Source organism: Nesoenas mayeri (genome assembly GCF_963082525.1).
Source record: "Nesoenas mayeri genome assembly, chromosome: 13".
Taxonomy (NCBI): Eukaryota; Metazoa; Chordata; class Aves; order Columbiformes; family Columbidae; genus Nesoenas; species Nesoenas mayeri.
In genome coordinates this window covers 10,785,585-10,801,153 of record NC_137550.1, presented here as the reverse complement: position 1 = coordinate 10,801,153, position 15,569 = coordinate 10,785,585, and the positions used below count along the sequence as shown (strand labels likewise).

At 40.1% G+C, this 15,569-nt stretch overlaps 1 protein-coding gene across 2 annotated transcripts in view; it reads right to left on the bottom strand.

Annotated features, from left to right (window-relative positions):
• Positions 1 to 15,569, bottom strand: part of TENM1 (teneurin transmembrane protein 1) — a gene marked incomplete at both ends in the record, with an annotated part of 239,415 nt that overhangs the window by 2,597 nt on the left and 221,249 nt on the right. For both annotated transcript variants that reach the window (XM_080352763.1, XM_080352764.1), the window contains 5 exons: positions 46 to 1,266; positions 1,938 to 2,325; positions 6,350 to 6,646; positions 11,349 to 11,584; positions 13,870 to 14,042. In XM_080352763.1, the coding sequence (XP_080208889.1) occupies positions 46 to 1,266; positions 1,938 to 2,325; positions 6,350 to 6,646; positions 11,349 to 11,584; positions 13,870 to 14,042 (2,315 nt within the window). The remainder of the gene's footprint in view (positions 1 to 45; positions 1,267 to 1,937; positions 2,326 to 6,349; positions 6,647 to 11,348; positions 11,585 to 13,869; positions 14,043 to 15,569) is intronic.

Here is a 15,569-nt window from a genome sequence, read left to right as displayed (position 1 = left end):
ACTTGATCAAAAGTTCTATTTTCATGAGAAACGTGTTAGTTTTACCTGTTGTATACTTAGCAACATCTTGGATTCTGCCGACTGGGTAATTATTTTCAAATGAGTAGAGATTAAATGGTTGTGGAACAGCATTCAGATGTTTCCATATATGATGATTTGGTGTCGTCCACCGACCAGCAATGACATCATAGTCCCGCTGACCTAGATGAACTAATTTTGTAAGAGAATCATAAAGCCCTCCATGAAAACCAATGATAACCTGGAAATCTGGATTAGTGTCCTGGTAGATCTCTCCATATGGGGTGTACAAAATTTCTTTTATGATTTGGCCCCGACTGCTAAATACAGCTAGAGGTGTTCCAGTGTTATCACAGGCAACATAATATTCTTCTCCACTGCTTAATTCCATTGCAATGAGATGACCTTGCAGATCATAATACAGGGATGTTATTTCCGAGCTAGTATGATTGTACAAGTGAGTGACTCTTATTGGGTTGGAGAGATCTGCATAGAAGAACTGTAAGTGCTGTCCTAGGCTTGATTTGCTTGCAACTCGTCTTCCAAGACCGTCATAACAGTATTGCACCGTCCAGCCAGCCACTTTGTTGTACGCTTTGCTCAGCAGACCGTTCGAGTTGTACTCAAAGATCTCATTGCCTCTTTGCCTGAGAAAACCATCTTCATCCATTTTATATTGAATTTCTCCAAGTCTGGTAATGCGATCTCTCAGATCGTATCTCAGAGGAGTGAGGCGCGCACTGTTTCCATGGCTCAGCAAGTTGATGTTGCCGTTAAGGTCATAGCTGTAGCGCCACTGAGTTTTATCATTCACAGACACAGTCTGAAGTTGACCATCAGCATCATATTCATAAAAATATCTTGTTATATTGGCATCTACACCTACGCGTATATCACAGATCACCATACGACCCATATTATCATACTGGATGGTCATCCAGTAAGCGATAGACTTGAGAATTTCATACTGTACTTCAATCACCTGACCATTGGCACTAAAGATTTTAGTATGTTTCATCACAGTGGTGGTTATCACTTGGTTTAAATCATAATTAATTACACTGAATTTTCCAAATTGTTCAGTCCTGCCAGAAACATCGACATAACGGTACAGATCTATGGGAAGAGGCGTCTCGTTTATCATGGCCTGCATGCTTGTGACACGGAAGTTGTTGTAGCTGTAGTCGAATCTGGCGTTTACAAGCCCTTCTTCACTAAATCTGAAGATTTGGCGACCAATAAGTGGACCTGTCCAAAACAAACAGGGGAAAGAGGAAAAGCAAGAAAAATAATTAATTATGTCCACAGTCTACATACCCTACAGATCTAGCACATGCAGGCGATGAACTCATTGCCTCATAGCCTTATTGCTACTTGACTGTCTCAGAAAATACCATTAACTAAGAATATGTTAGATTATTCTCTTACAAACCATTATTAATGCTTGCTCTACAAAATACTTCTATTTTATTAACATTTGTTTAAATCAATGTTATTTTATTCATTATTATGATTTCTGTTTACTTACAAGATAACTCAAAATTTATTTCACATGGTGATTTCCTTCCTCATATAAACAGTCCTTTTGAATTTATGTTATATTATGGTATAAACGGGGAAACTTGGAAATACAAACAATAAACCAACTTGATTTAGTATTTAGCAAATATCCACACAGTGGAAGAAAAACAATCAAACATTATAAGAGCTATTCCATACCAAGCAATAAAAAGAAAACTGTATTTCAAATGGGACAGCTATATATGCCTATGGACACAGACACAGAGATATACACACATATTTTTCTTTTGAAACATAAAATATAGGAACTTGTAAACATAAAAATAATGGAATTTCATGCCAGGTAACTGCAGGATCAGGGCCAAAAACTTTGGCAAAGTAGTCACATTTACACAAACCTGTTTGTCTGTATCTGATGGTACAGATGAACCCATCGTGCATTAAGTGTATTGTCTTTATAACCCCAGAAGACTCCTCGTAGGTGAACGTGACTTGCGTAGTATCATAAAGAATCTCGGAAAGTCGGGACTGTTTGGTGTATTTGTAAAGGACTCTGCGTCCCGTCCCAGGATACAAGGTTTGCAGAAGCCGTCCGTCCCTGGCGACGTCCTGGATGAAAGCCGCGTGGCTGTCCGGAGGGGTGTAGATGTTGCGGTAGTACCCGACGGAGAGCATGGTCTGCAGGGCATGGCGCACCATGCTGGGCATGGTGACGGACAGCAGGTAGTCAGACTGGTCGTACTCAAAGATGTAGCGGCGCTGGCTGTGCAACAGGAGCATCACGGACTGCAACCAAATGGGAACGGCAGAGTCAGTGGCTGATCAAGGACATGATTATTCATCTACTGAGTGCCTGAAGGTTAAGGAAACACTGAAACAACCATTCACTCTTGTAGTTTGCTCCTACTGTCTATACAATTCCACATGAAGCTTTCAGCTCCAGGAGACCTGGCCAGCAAGTTGGTACAAAACAGGTGGAGAATAATAATAAGTCTAGAGGTAAGGACCTCCAAACTGGAAGGCAGATGTAGCTCTCAGTAGCATTTCAGTCTCATGCTGACTTGCTATGTTGCCTTGAAATATTTAGGTCATCCTCCCAGAAAGCAAAACCAGAGGGAACCTCTTCCTCACACACAGGCAGAGCATCTGCACCAGCAGCTGTTTCCAGAAGAGGTGGAAAAGGGAAACTTGTAACGGTGTGTACAAGGGGTTGCCACTCTGCATATCTCTAGCACAGACCTGCCCCTTTTTCTGTATGTCTTCTATTAAACGCACGCTGGCCCAGAGGTCACAGTATCTCCATGCTTACAGATGGATTAAAATAGTCTGCAGGTTCTTTGGTGTGACTACTTCTATCTCTAGTTTTCAACATTTACGAAGAATAGAATCTCTACACAGGCACTTGATATTTGTTCTGCGTTGGTTAATTGTGGCTGGTCAATGAAATCTAATTTGTTTGGCAGATGAATGTGCAAGCATGGCAGACATTTTTCTGTGCAAATTGAAAGCTTGGGTTCTGGAAGACTTGGCACCAGCTATTTGCCAAGTCACAGAGTACAAGCACGCTGGTGACCAGTCACTGTTGAAACAAGCATAATGAAAACACAGAGTGAAAATCTATGGAAGAAGTTTGTAGCCTTCCCCCAGCTCCAGAAAGAGGTTTGTCTGGACCACAGCACGGCACGTCCTTGCATGGCTGCCCGAGCTGGGACGGGCTCTGACACTGCGCAGCTCCGAGCTCACAGCCCAAAACTACCGCACATAAGCAAATCTGCCAGGCTCCTGCACGACTGAGACATCATGCAAAACCAACTCTTATGAGGAACTATGTGGCTGCTTTTTCACAGAACACTGAGGAAAGAAATCAGGAAAGAACGGGTTTTTTTCCCTCTAAACTCAAAAATCTTCTCTGGGAAAAAAACACAAAGAGCTCAGCCTCAGGATGTGTTAAGTAACACTGGCCCTGAGCCACTTTGTTCTGACAAATAAAAGGAGTGCTTATTCAAGGACCAAAGATAGGCTAAGCCTTGGCCATCCTCTCTGCACCCTCAGCACTCCCAAGATGTATTTCTTCCTGCCCTTGGTGACAGACACCTGTCACCTGGACACAAGCCAGTGAGCACCAACATGTGCCACTCACAAGTCACCCTCTGCCAACTGGTGACGATAGACCTGTGCAGCGAGCTCGTTCTGATCGCTTTATTGCTGTTCTGCCAAGCATTTCCAACACGTACAGCGTTTATTTTGTTTTCAACTCCAGTCAAGAGTCCCCAGTCTGCAGTAAACCACTGGCTGAACTCTCTCCCAGTGCTGATGTGACGCCTCTCTCTATATACTGCTCCCGGGCCTGTTTTTAAGCTGTCTGCCATTGACAAAGTATGAATAACAAGATCAGAAACATCTCTAATATAACTTTAGGGCCCCTATGTGCTATTTTTACAGCACTTTGTGGCTTTTCCACTTTTGTCCAAGATAGTAAAAGGATAGACAGTACAAGGGTTGGAGACTTAGTATCCTCTCCAGCCTATTAGAGGAGACCGTAAAGAGAAAGAGAAAAAAATAATAAATTCACAATTCATCCTAATAATATTACAATAGATTTTTCAACTCTTTGCACTAATTGGGTTCTAATTGTTTTAAAGGATTTCAGAGGGCAGCTCACAAAACATCCAAAAAGCTGTCATTTTATAAAAGCAACCACAGCCTGGTCAACCATGAAACGCTCGATGCCCCGTGGGATATGGAGACAAACAGCCCATGGCAAGTGCTTGGGCTTCGACTGGGGATGGAAATGCTGAGCATCACCACTAGATGTCATTCCCGTCCAACTTACACAGGCAGCCGCTCATCTGTTTTGTCTGGTGGTAAAGGAAAGATTTTATAACACCATTAACTAATTGAAGAAAGTGACCAAAACAACAGGAACTGAATCTCATCAGCAAGAAATATTTACAGTGCTACTATCGTAGTGCTTTTTAAAACTCAAATTATTTGGGCTAACTTTGGATGGGGTAGAGATTTTTGAAGATGCACAATTAACACATCAAGTGCTAAAAAATGAAGAATTAAATAACTATGAACTGGAAGCACACTATATAATTGATTTTTTGATAAAAGGAATCATTGAGTCTTACGAGGTTTTAGGCAACCTTTAGGAATCATTACACAATTAATGCAATGAGTTATTGACTTTAATGGAGCCACAGAATGATATTTCAATGTCTAATTTTGACAGTGAATTCATCTTTCTTTGGCATAAGGAACAAATAGTACATGAAATAGCTGGTAGATTATGTCCATGGTGTGTCTGACTTTCAACAACTTTAAAAACAAGTTACAGCATAACCCAAGCCTGGTGCTACCTGAACCAGTAAGGCTTTCGCTATTTGCTTCTACAGGATCAGGATTTGGCCACTTACGTAGAACTCCAGAATAACAGTTTTAAGTTATATGACTTTATTTATAAGCTCATCATAAATGAAGAAGAGATAAAGTGGTTTGGAAAGATAAGAAGCATACATCTTTCCAAAATCTTGGTCCATTACGCCCAAAGAAAATATAAAAGAACCTCCAAAAGGCACATTGCCCAAATATTTGAAAGCTGTACTAAATGCTTGTTTACTTGCAATTTGCAGAAGAGCATACAGACAAAAGAAGCCCTGACAAATTTATCTGAAGCAAACTTCTGAAGCTTCTAGGGTCTGCCAATCTTTTTAACATGTGCAAGAACCATAGTGCATGCAGACAAGGAAGGAATCGCATTTTTATGCATTCTTCAGCCTAAATGATTTTTCTTCTCTGGGTTTCAGTTTTTTTGAGGATCAAGCTTAAATACATTCAAAATAAGTACAGCAAAGTTTATCTTAAAAGTACACATTTTGAACTCCAAAATATATAAATAACTTCAAAGTGATTGGATTTCCTGCGTGTAATACCCCCTATCAGTTTCACCTCACCTGCCCCCTCCCAGCCTTTCCTGTGCTTAACAGGTTCAGAGAAACGTTCTGCAAACTCAGGCTGTATTGGATAGTCCAAGATGTTGCTTTTTTTTTTTTAAAAAAAAAAGAACACTATTTGAATACAATTTCACACTAAATTCTGAAAGCTTTAAAAATACAGATTGGCTTTTTGGTTTTGAGAGACAAGACCAAATGAGATGTCTCTATGGATGCTGTTCTTCCTCAGTCTGTAAAACACTTGTTCCCCCGTTTTGTGACCATTATCCATAGACATAAATGAAAATTACAACACTCAGGCAAGTTAGGCACAAAAAGCAGAATGATAAGTCCTTTCATATTAATGTATGGCTCTCATAAATACTGAAATAATCTTTCTCCTCACAGGATCAATCCTTTTTTTTTTATAGCGCAGCACTGAATAGATGCAGGTTCGTAACTACTGGCTCAACATTTTGGCTTGAAAGAATGGTGTTTATGGGGAGCAAAAGGTCCCTTTCAGTGACTGTTATATTTCTGACTATGTTATATAGAGCAGCAACATGTTTTTCAGCAGTGACAGTGTCCGTTGTTCACCTGAACTTGGACTGAGACCTATTATTACCTACCAAATAAACAAATCGGAGATGCTGATAACTTTCTTCAGAACTATGGTGGGATTGAATAGATGACATGTAAGTCTAAGCATGTCCAGAGACATCTTAATCTAATTATATAATTGTATGTATTTTCTGTTTAAAGAGTCTGAAATACTCTTCCAAGAGGTAGCATTATAACACAGTTCACAATATAATATCTATTTCAAAACAAATATTTTTGCCTTGGTACAACAATCCGCTTTTAAAATGATTTACCTTTTCTAAATATGTGTAACTCCATATTTTACCATCCGCCCATGTTCTGGAAATTATGTTCCCACTTGGATCATACTCCATTTTCTCAGTCCACGTTCCTCTTTGGATATAGGTGACTAATCCAGAATGTGAATATGTGATATTGACCTCATTGTACTTGCTGATGGGGGACCATAAAATTGGGCGTCCTGTCTGGTCATACATAATTCGAAGAGTGAATTTTCGATGATCATCATAAATCTTTCCTGTTCTGGTTACATGATCGAAATCAATGGAGAGCAGATTTCTGTTGTGGGCCTAACACAAAAATACAGTAAGGTAAGAAAACAGCCCATCTTAAATACAAACAATACAAACACTTCCATGTCAAATAATAATGTGCAATGGTTTAACACTACAATGGAAAAATTAGGCCTCATTACAGACAAGAAAACATATAAATATTCAGCTGAGAAACAGAAGGATGAAGAAACAAAATGCTGCTTGCATTCATGGTTATTACACTTCGCATTACAGGATGCTTCATGTTTCCATGTGCTAAACCCTCATCTCTGCTCTTGCCTTTTCTGAAGTTTTTCTTCTTCTCAGCTTTCATATCTCTGTGGATGGACTTTATGATTCCAGCCAAAGATGGGTAGTTAAGCCCATAAATTAACGATGATATCCACATTTGAGATGTGCAAAATTTGTTAAACTCACTGTGTAACAGAGCGACTGCGCTGTGATCTGTTAACATTTATGGTCCAATAGCAAGATGCAGAGGGGCAGCCCTATTCTCAATTTGAAATCAAGTTCAAAGCTGAGTCGGGTTGATAAAGACAAAATATATTTCTCCAGTGCTTTCATCATCTGCCTCCTTACACCATTCAGTCACTGGGCAACCACTATTAAACTCCATTTAAATCAGAGATACAATTTAGGGAACCATAAAACATTGTTCATTGACTTGTATTTCTCAGATCAGTGCTCAACACACTCATTGTATTCATCTACTGTATTTTATCTAATCACTTGTATTAATTTATTCCAATTAATAACTTCCTGATGGCAGAGATGGTGTCAGTGCAAGTGCTCACAGAGCACACAGCACTGAGACCTGAAGGCAGAGCAGTAAAATAAATGGTTAAGAATACCTGTTTAATAATTCAAGCTGTGATCATATGGTGGCAGTGATTAGAAAGAACTTTTTTTCCCTTTCTCCTTTCTCTTTTTAGATACAAAATGATCTGAAAATCTAGAAGAAGCAGGTGTTCTTTCTTCAACTACCATTCCCGGGGTTTTATATACACACATGTCTAACTTTAATAGTGTTCATTTACAATAGCTATAAAATACCTATATACCCCTGTAGACTGCTGTAACTATTACAATTTATGCTCTAATGATAGTTAAGGAGCTCAAGTAAAATGTGATGCTCAGTTCAACTACATTTGCTTGTATACAGTCTGATGGATTAGGTTTATTATATTTATTTGCAAACTTCATGTAATTTCTGAAAACAAATCCTCTTGTGGTAAAATAACTGAAAAGCGAGCAGGGGTTATATCCTGGCTTATATCCATTTATTGTCTGTGTACATATTTAATGTTCTTATTGCTATTATTATTACTATTGTAGAATGCAGTTAGGGAAAAGAAAAGTCTTGAATACAAATTGCTTGACATCTAAATTTCAGGCATGATACAAAAAATAATGAAAACCAGAGGCAGAATTTGCAGCAAAGTAGATAGCAGCAGTATTTGAGAGCTCGTGGAGCTAAAATAAGATTTGGATGGATGCCACTGCTTCCCCTATATTCCACATTCTATGTCTCACTTATTTACTTCCTCAGATTTAAGTTAAATTTAACACCCTTCTCAAGGCGAGACAGGACGACACATGGGTAGTGGGTCTCAATGTTGCCACTGAAAAGCTGATTTCAAATCCCAGTGGCTTCTTAAAGATGACTCCTGCAACACACACGGAATGTAGTAAGGAGCTCCTGTGAGAGGCTGGAGCTCATGCGTTCTGTTATAAGCCAGGGAAACTGGTTTCTGAAAGCAATGGCAGGTCAGAATTTCAGCAGATGAAAACAGGGAGGAAAATTCAGCTGACTTCAATAATAATGTTAGTTGTGCATAAAAAGATATTTATTATGTATTTTTAAACATTCATTGACTCCCATTAGTTTCATAGCTAGAAATTTTGCAGTGTAGATAATCACAGAAATGTGCAGCTCTCTTGACTTTCATTCTCAAAATTAAAGTGTCTACGATGTGTAAAACAGATGAGATTGTGTTATTTCCTTGTCTGTGTTTTGATTTGAGTCAATGTAAACTGATACACACTGGCAGAGGATTTATTCCTGTCATTGGAACTTGCCGTAAGACTGGTAAATAAGGGGAGATCATTTGCTAAATGCAATAATAAACATAGCTGTCAAAGCCTGTATCTGCAGGACTTTTGAGTTGAGGCCAGTGAGTTACTTGCATTTTTTAATTTAAAAAAAAATAAAAAAGCAAAAATAAGGAGACTGATCAAGCATTCAATTTTCAATTTGGTAGATACTCAGTTATAAAACCTGGACTGCATCCAATGCCAAGTTCTTCTAAGTTATGCAAAAGACAGGAGGGAACAGAGCTGCATTCTAATCAGTATATTACTATGCATCATGCTCATTGGTTTTAACAACAGTCTTTGCTTCATTTTTAGAAGTCAATTAAAACAGCAGCTCAATTGATAAAAAAGAAGTCTTGGTAGATTAAGATTGATGTTAAAATGCCTGATCGTACATAGATTTATTATTAATATAAAATGCATACATGCCTACAGACTCATATACTTTCAGAAAGTGTCAGGGCAGGCAGTTCTGCACTTAAAAGAAACCTGTGATTAATTCCCGTTTCCCTCATTGATTTAGATACTGAAATGAAGGTAGATGTCTGTTCTAGCATTTCAGTTCACTTACTCACTTTTGCTCTATTTCTAGAGCAAGGAATTCGCACCATGCAAAAACCCCACTTTTTAAAACACAACGTTTACAGCATTATTCAGAACGTGCTAACAGTGGCCTCTTTCCAAAACTTGAAATAGCACTAATAGAGTGACATACTTTGAGGATGGTTGCCAATTGTGATTAAGAGTTAAGAATGTTAGGACCAGGAGGAGAATGAAAAGCTTTCTTCTTCTCAACTAGGTCATCCTTTACCTCACCCAGTTACTCACCTTCTAATTTATACCTCTTAGCACTCAAAGCTGTTTGTTTCAGTGATGGTATCAGGACTGATCTCTAAGTAACATCTTTAAACCTTATTTCTATGCTTTTTTTTTTTTCTTTCCTTTTCTTCTTCCCCTTCAGAAAACTCTTCCATTGTGCTGTGTTTTGTTTTTTCTTTAAATGATGGCTCCCACAAGTCTGCACATTTCCATTGAGAACTGGTCCAATCCCCAGAGCTTTTCTTTACATGTATTTTCAAAGTTCAGCATAGTTCTTCCTGCCCTACATTGCAAGCTTTCTAACACATTTCCTATTATGCCAGTCATGGCATATCAAGCGTTTAAAAACTTTCTTTTTAAAATATGACTTACTAGAAGTTTTCAGAAGGTCCCACCAGAACCTCATCCAGCATAAGGGCTTCTAATGATGCTATATTTTTTTCCCAGCAGTACTCAAGGATCTGTCAACAGTAAGCTTTAAATCCCTTCATTAATTGGTGCAATGCTTCAAACACACTATATGATGGTATTTTTGCTCCTGATGTCCCACATATTTCCTTTAACCACCAAATAAAGATAGCTGTCCCTGGGTAGATTCTGCTGCTCGTTGCCTTCCTTGCCAGCTGCACTATTCACCTGCCTCCCACGACAGAGCTATGAGGATCCACACTATGCCAGAGAGGGAGCAGTCAGAAGATGGCCAAGAAAAACTAAATGAAGCTTTCCCCCACTTCTGATGTCCTAATAAAGTAACTGTGACTTCCAATTCTGAAAGCTGCCCTTTCAAACAGGTATTTCAGATGCAGTGGCCAGTCTGTCCAGATCACCCAAGACTTGTGTTTTTGATTGGTCAGAGCAGTTGAAAATCAAACAGATGATACACTTCAAAAAATACACAGTAAATCATCACCAAAAGACAATACGGAGATTTTAATAACCATCTCTATATTTTCAGAGCAAACAGATATACCTTCAGAGATAATTCCTATCCAGAAAGGCTATAGTTAATAAAGTAATATTTTTAAGGCCAAAATTTGCAGTCCTACTACTGGTACAGACATTTTAAGGGGTATTCATGTGAAAAACAGAACCGATTTAATAAAAAGCCTGTTCTGCAAGGTAGCAGATTCTTTGAGCCTTAGCGTTACCTAATTGAATGCTGAATGTTGACCATCTGTCATTGTAATCTATGAGTTCTCCTCACAGACAAATATAAACCACAGGTGCAATGTCAAAGCAGCTAGAGCCATAGCATAACCCAGCCAGAGCGAGCCAGGGCGTTTGGGAGCCGGAGGCAGAGGGCAGGACACACAGCCTGTCTGATGCACAGGGGCTTTCCCATTGCTCAGGTTTGCAGGATGGGCGCTGGCAGGACACCCAAGGTGTGCCCGGCAAGACCTCCTGCCCCAGGCAGAGCCTGGCACCTGTGATTTCGCCCAGAAGAATGAGGGTTGACAGATCTGAGAGCGGCAGAACGTGGCTCCAACTCTGCTGCTGTGCCAGAGCAACTACGCACCGTCCTTTGCTCACAGCTTCTTCCAAAGCCGTAATTAAGTTCTTAGTCAAAAAAGAAGAGCAAGAAAAAGAGTAATTATGTCTTGAGGTCAAGTCTCACAAGCAAATTCAAACAGAGATGAAACACTCCTGCAACTGTCAGAGGAGTTTGGTTTTGAAATTCATGGCTGGGGCCCACCATTGATACAAACTTTCCGCTGCTCTTATTATAAAATAGAACATTTCAACACGATTTTAGTTCAATGGCTTTCAAAGGGAAAACTGCACTTTACACAAGAGGAAGCCTTACCCTTAGCCTTCTCTCAAACGTGGAGATATTGCCTTTGGTCTGCTCCCTCCTCTGCCTCCATTCAATGAGATTTGAGTTATGCTCACCAGGAAGGGAGATATTGCACTTCCCTAAAGTGGGGCTGACAACCCCTGCTAGAATATGAGGCTCCGTGTTAAGCGTGATTTCCATTCCACTGGCAAAGGTGACTCTCAGAGACCCATCTGGGCTGACCCGGTAGATATTCTGTGTGTTATCTGTCAAAAAACAACAACCAAAAACAGGCAACAGAGAAAAGTTCAGATCTCTGGATTTACGAGGCAAATGTTAGGTGCAATAGGGATTTGTTTGTCCCCAGGTTACAGACAGCTAAACGTACTGAACCAGCTGCAGTGTGGTTTTTGAAACCTGTAACCTACAGGCCTTCCCATGTCTGAAGAGATTTTTGTTACATTTGGCCTGATGATTTCCATCGTGAAGGTTTCCTGAAGCAGTTTCTGCATTCAGCATACTTACAAGTATGCAGACCCATAGGCTGGGTTCTGACCACGGCTATTCTGATGATTTTAGCACATTGGGATCTGTTAACAAGACAGTGTGCTGCTTGAATGACAGCAATGAGTAGGTGAAGTCAAGTGAGAAAGCCATTTTCAAAATGCCTCAGCCAGTCTCTCATTTTGTCCCTTTTCCCTGTATCCCCGTACTAAACTCCTTCCTCTCCCCCATTTGCAGCTGGACCTTGGGGCACGGTGAGGTCCAGAGCCTGGTGCCACAGACCCACTGGGAAGCAGTTTTTGGCAGAAAAATGGAACAGGTCAGCAATGTGGCACGGCGAGCAGCTCTGGAGCTCAGGATCGGGCTGCAGAAGACTGTTGAGGGCAGCTGGGACAAGCCAGGACAGCCTCCTCCCGAGTGCCAAAGCTGCCCGCAGCACGCAGAGGGTCCAGAGCAGGTCTCCACCGAGGGATGCAGAGGCGTACAGACAAGGCACGCTCCTTTCTCCGGCCTGTGCGCTGCAGCTCCTCTGCACGGTGCCGCACTGCCCTGCGCTTGGCCAGGAGAGGGACGTGCACGCTGAAGGTGACTGTGGGTCAGCTGCCGGGGGACAACTCGATCATGAGCTTCAATGGTTAGTGCTAAGGGACAAAGTCTCACCCTTAAAATGCAACTGAATACAAACCAGCAAGGGACTGTGAAAAGCGTTTTTTTTTTTTTTTTTTCTTTTAAGCTGGTTCACACAGAAGAAACGGGTCCAGCTCTTGGGATATGAATATGTGCAAAATAGTTGGGTGTGTCAGAAAGTGAAGGTAACAAGCACTACATTAAAAGAGACTTTGTGACCCAGATGTAAGGATACCATGTCTGGCTGGTTGTTGACAGGGTGCTTTGTGATAGTTTCACAGAGATAAGGAGATATGCAAATTATATGAATTAATAAATATACGGTATAGTAACAACTACAGCTGTCCATTTCTGGCAATGCTCATGGTGTGCCAGCACTTTCCTGACACAGGACTTGGTAACATACCAACTTCGAGGAGTTTCAGATTTAAGGACAGACATACACTCAGGCAGTCAGTAAGCGATGCAGAGAGCAGATGGGGTCACGTGGACAAAGGCTAACAGGTGATACAACAACATAAAATAATTATTTCCTCTTATTCAGTGCTGTCTCTGCAATGCAATAGTAAAGAGGTATCAGTGAGTATCTTGTGAGGTGAGTTCTTCCTATATTTTTCTTATAGATCAAAAGCTGAGAGGAAGCAAAGTTCCATGACTTGCTCAGGGTTACAAAGCTTTTCTATAGCAGACTGGGAAGCAAAGCAGAGACCTATTTCCCAGCACTTGCCCTCTCAAAGCCTGAACAAGCCACTGACAACAAAAAAATCAACAAGGAGGAAAAAAACCTCATATCAATTAAACTATATAAAACCGGAACTTTAGTGATGAACCTGCAAAATCTGGAGGGAACACTTGGGCATTTCCATTAGGCAGAGAGTAAATTCTTCTAGAGAGAGATGATATTTCCAGGGCAATACTGGGGTGTCTACAGCGGTTGAGTCAAAATCTCATCCTCGAGGCAGTGAGCAGCAGCCGTGGGACACAGCAGGACACAGCACGACCAGAAAGAATTCATGGCATTGGCCAAACAAGGCTTTTCGGTGCTAAAACGTCAGGGGAACATGTCACTCTTCTGGGCAGCATTACTCAGAATAACAAAGTTCAGTGTATTATAGGTCAGCCTAAGTTCTCTGGATACTGAAATAGAAAGTAGCACATAAAGCCTGGAGATATCAGAGGTTTCAATAACTAGAGTCTATCCATGGGATTCTTCTAGGAGGAAAATAATTCACTTGTGTCTTGTTTCTAATTAGTACCCCAGGAGAATTATAGGTAGTATCTAGCTATTTGTACTGAAGCAAGGAAGAAACAAGTGAATTAATTCCAATGTCTTTTTTTTGGCAAACAGTTAAGAATGCAATAATGTCTAGAGTTTGAAATGTAATTGTTAGGGAAGAAATAACAGAAATGCATTAATTACCTTGTTTTAAAGTATATATTGTAGAGGTAGCTGAGAAGTTTGTGGCTGTGATCACACTCTCTCTGTTTGAAGTATCAAGTTCCACTCGAGTCAATTTTTCAACATCACTGTGGAAACTGCTGACTTCCCCAGTTGGGAAGGTCGCATTGGTCAGATGGCCATCAGAGTCATACCTGCAACACAGGATGTTAAAGAGACATGAATATACATCCCCATTTTCTTGTAGATAACTCTTAAAAGAAAAAAAAAAAAAAAAGTAAGAAGCATTGTCAACACTGTTCAATAAATAAAAAGGTAAGAATTGGTCCATTTATTCACTCGAAATTCCCTAATCCGAATTCCAGCTTAAACTCTTCTTCAGTGGTGCTGGATAAAATGCAAGTGGGAGCTGCTACCTGCATTGTCCAGCCTCTGCCAGTGGTTGTAGCCCAGCGGGATGTGCTGGAGGAGGGTGGCCGCTGGAGGTCACTTGGCATTCAGGCGACCAGCTCAACCCAAAAAGGGGTTTTCTTACCCTTAAGTTTAAATCAGAGCGATTCTTAGATTCTGCAACACTCAAAACCTGCCTTTTGTTGGTGATGTGTGAAGTACATAATAGGAATGGTGAATTTAAAACAGAGACCTAAAGCGTAACAATAGCGATAAAATTAGATTGAAATTTGCAGCGATTAAGTTGCCTACATGGTTTTTACTCTCGTGTTACGTTCCCCACAGGCCTACTGAAATCAGCAGGAACTTCTCTTCACAAGTAACAGCACCAGAATCTAAAGCACCACATTTCAGTTCACCAAAATTTTATCAGTGCTGAAGAAATTCTTTTTCTTTAAGGTACTTTATGTTAATTGGGCCATGTTATGAAAAAGTCGATAATTAATTCAAAAGCTCTGGAGCACTGTTCCTAATGGGTCTTTTCAGTTCTACAGATATATTTGTTCTTTCTGATGTCTCACATGGAAAACAATGCACAACATTGCCTAGTGCTTGATATTGTTTCATATTAATGCCTTCCATCTTAAAAACCTTACTGACGCTAACGCATTTTTATTCATCCAAGACACCTCACTGATACTGCAGCTGTATTTGCATGAGTAAAACTAACTCATGTTCATAAAATAGAAGCCTATTTTTGCAGGTAGGAAAGCATAATGAATTTTTCATGTTTTATTAACTGTCTTCCCTCATTCACAAAACATATCCTCAGCTGGCTGGGTTACCAACCGGCAAAGCTCTGCTGCCTCCAGTGGAGCTCTTCCAATTCACATCAGCAGACAATCTGGCTATGTCCTTCACTTTAATGTGTTGGCATAATTTCCTTAGGGTCTTTATTTCCCCCTAATTAGTCAGACAAAATCTATATGTCACAAAAAGTTTTGGTGAAAAAGATCAGGAATTTTTCTCTTTCCCCCAGTATAAAAAAAGAAAAATACAGCAGCTGTTCTTTTCAAATGAAACAGTGGAGAATGAGCTAGTGGCCATTTTGTGGTTTTTGACAAATAAATTAATCAAATCTTAAATACAATATAATCTCTCTTTCATTTCTACTGCTCACACATAAATCATGCGACTAATTTACATTCCACCCTTACACTGGTTCTGTGCAAATCGACTGGGTGCCACACCCAGCGATTAAAATTGACTCAGATCACTACTTTTCGCCATTAGAAAACTCCATTAACATCGGGCAGTTATATTTCATTTAC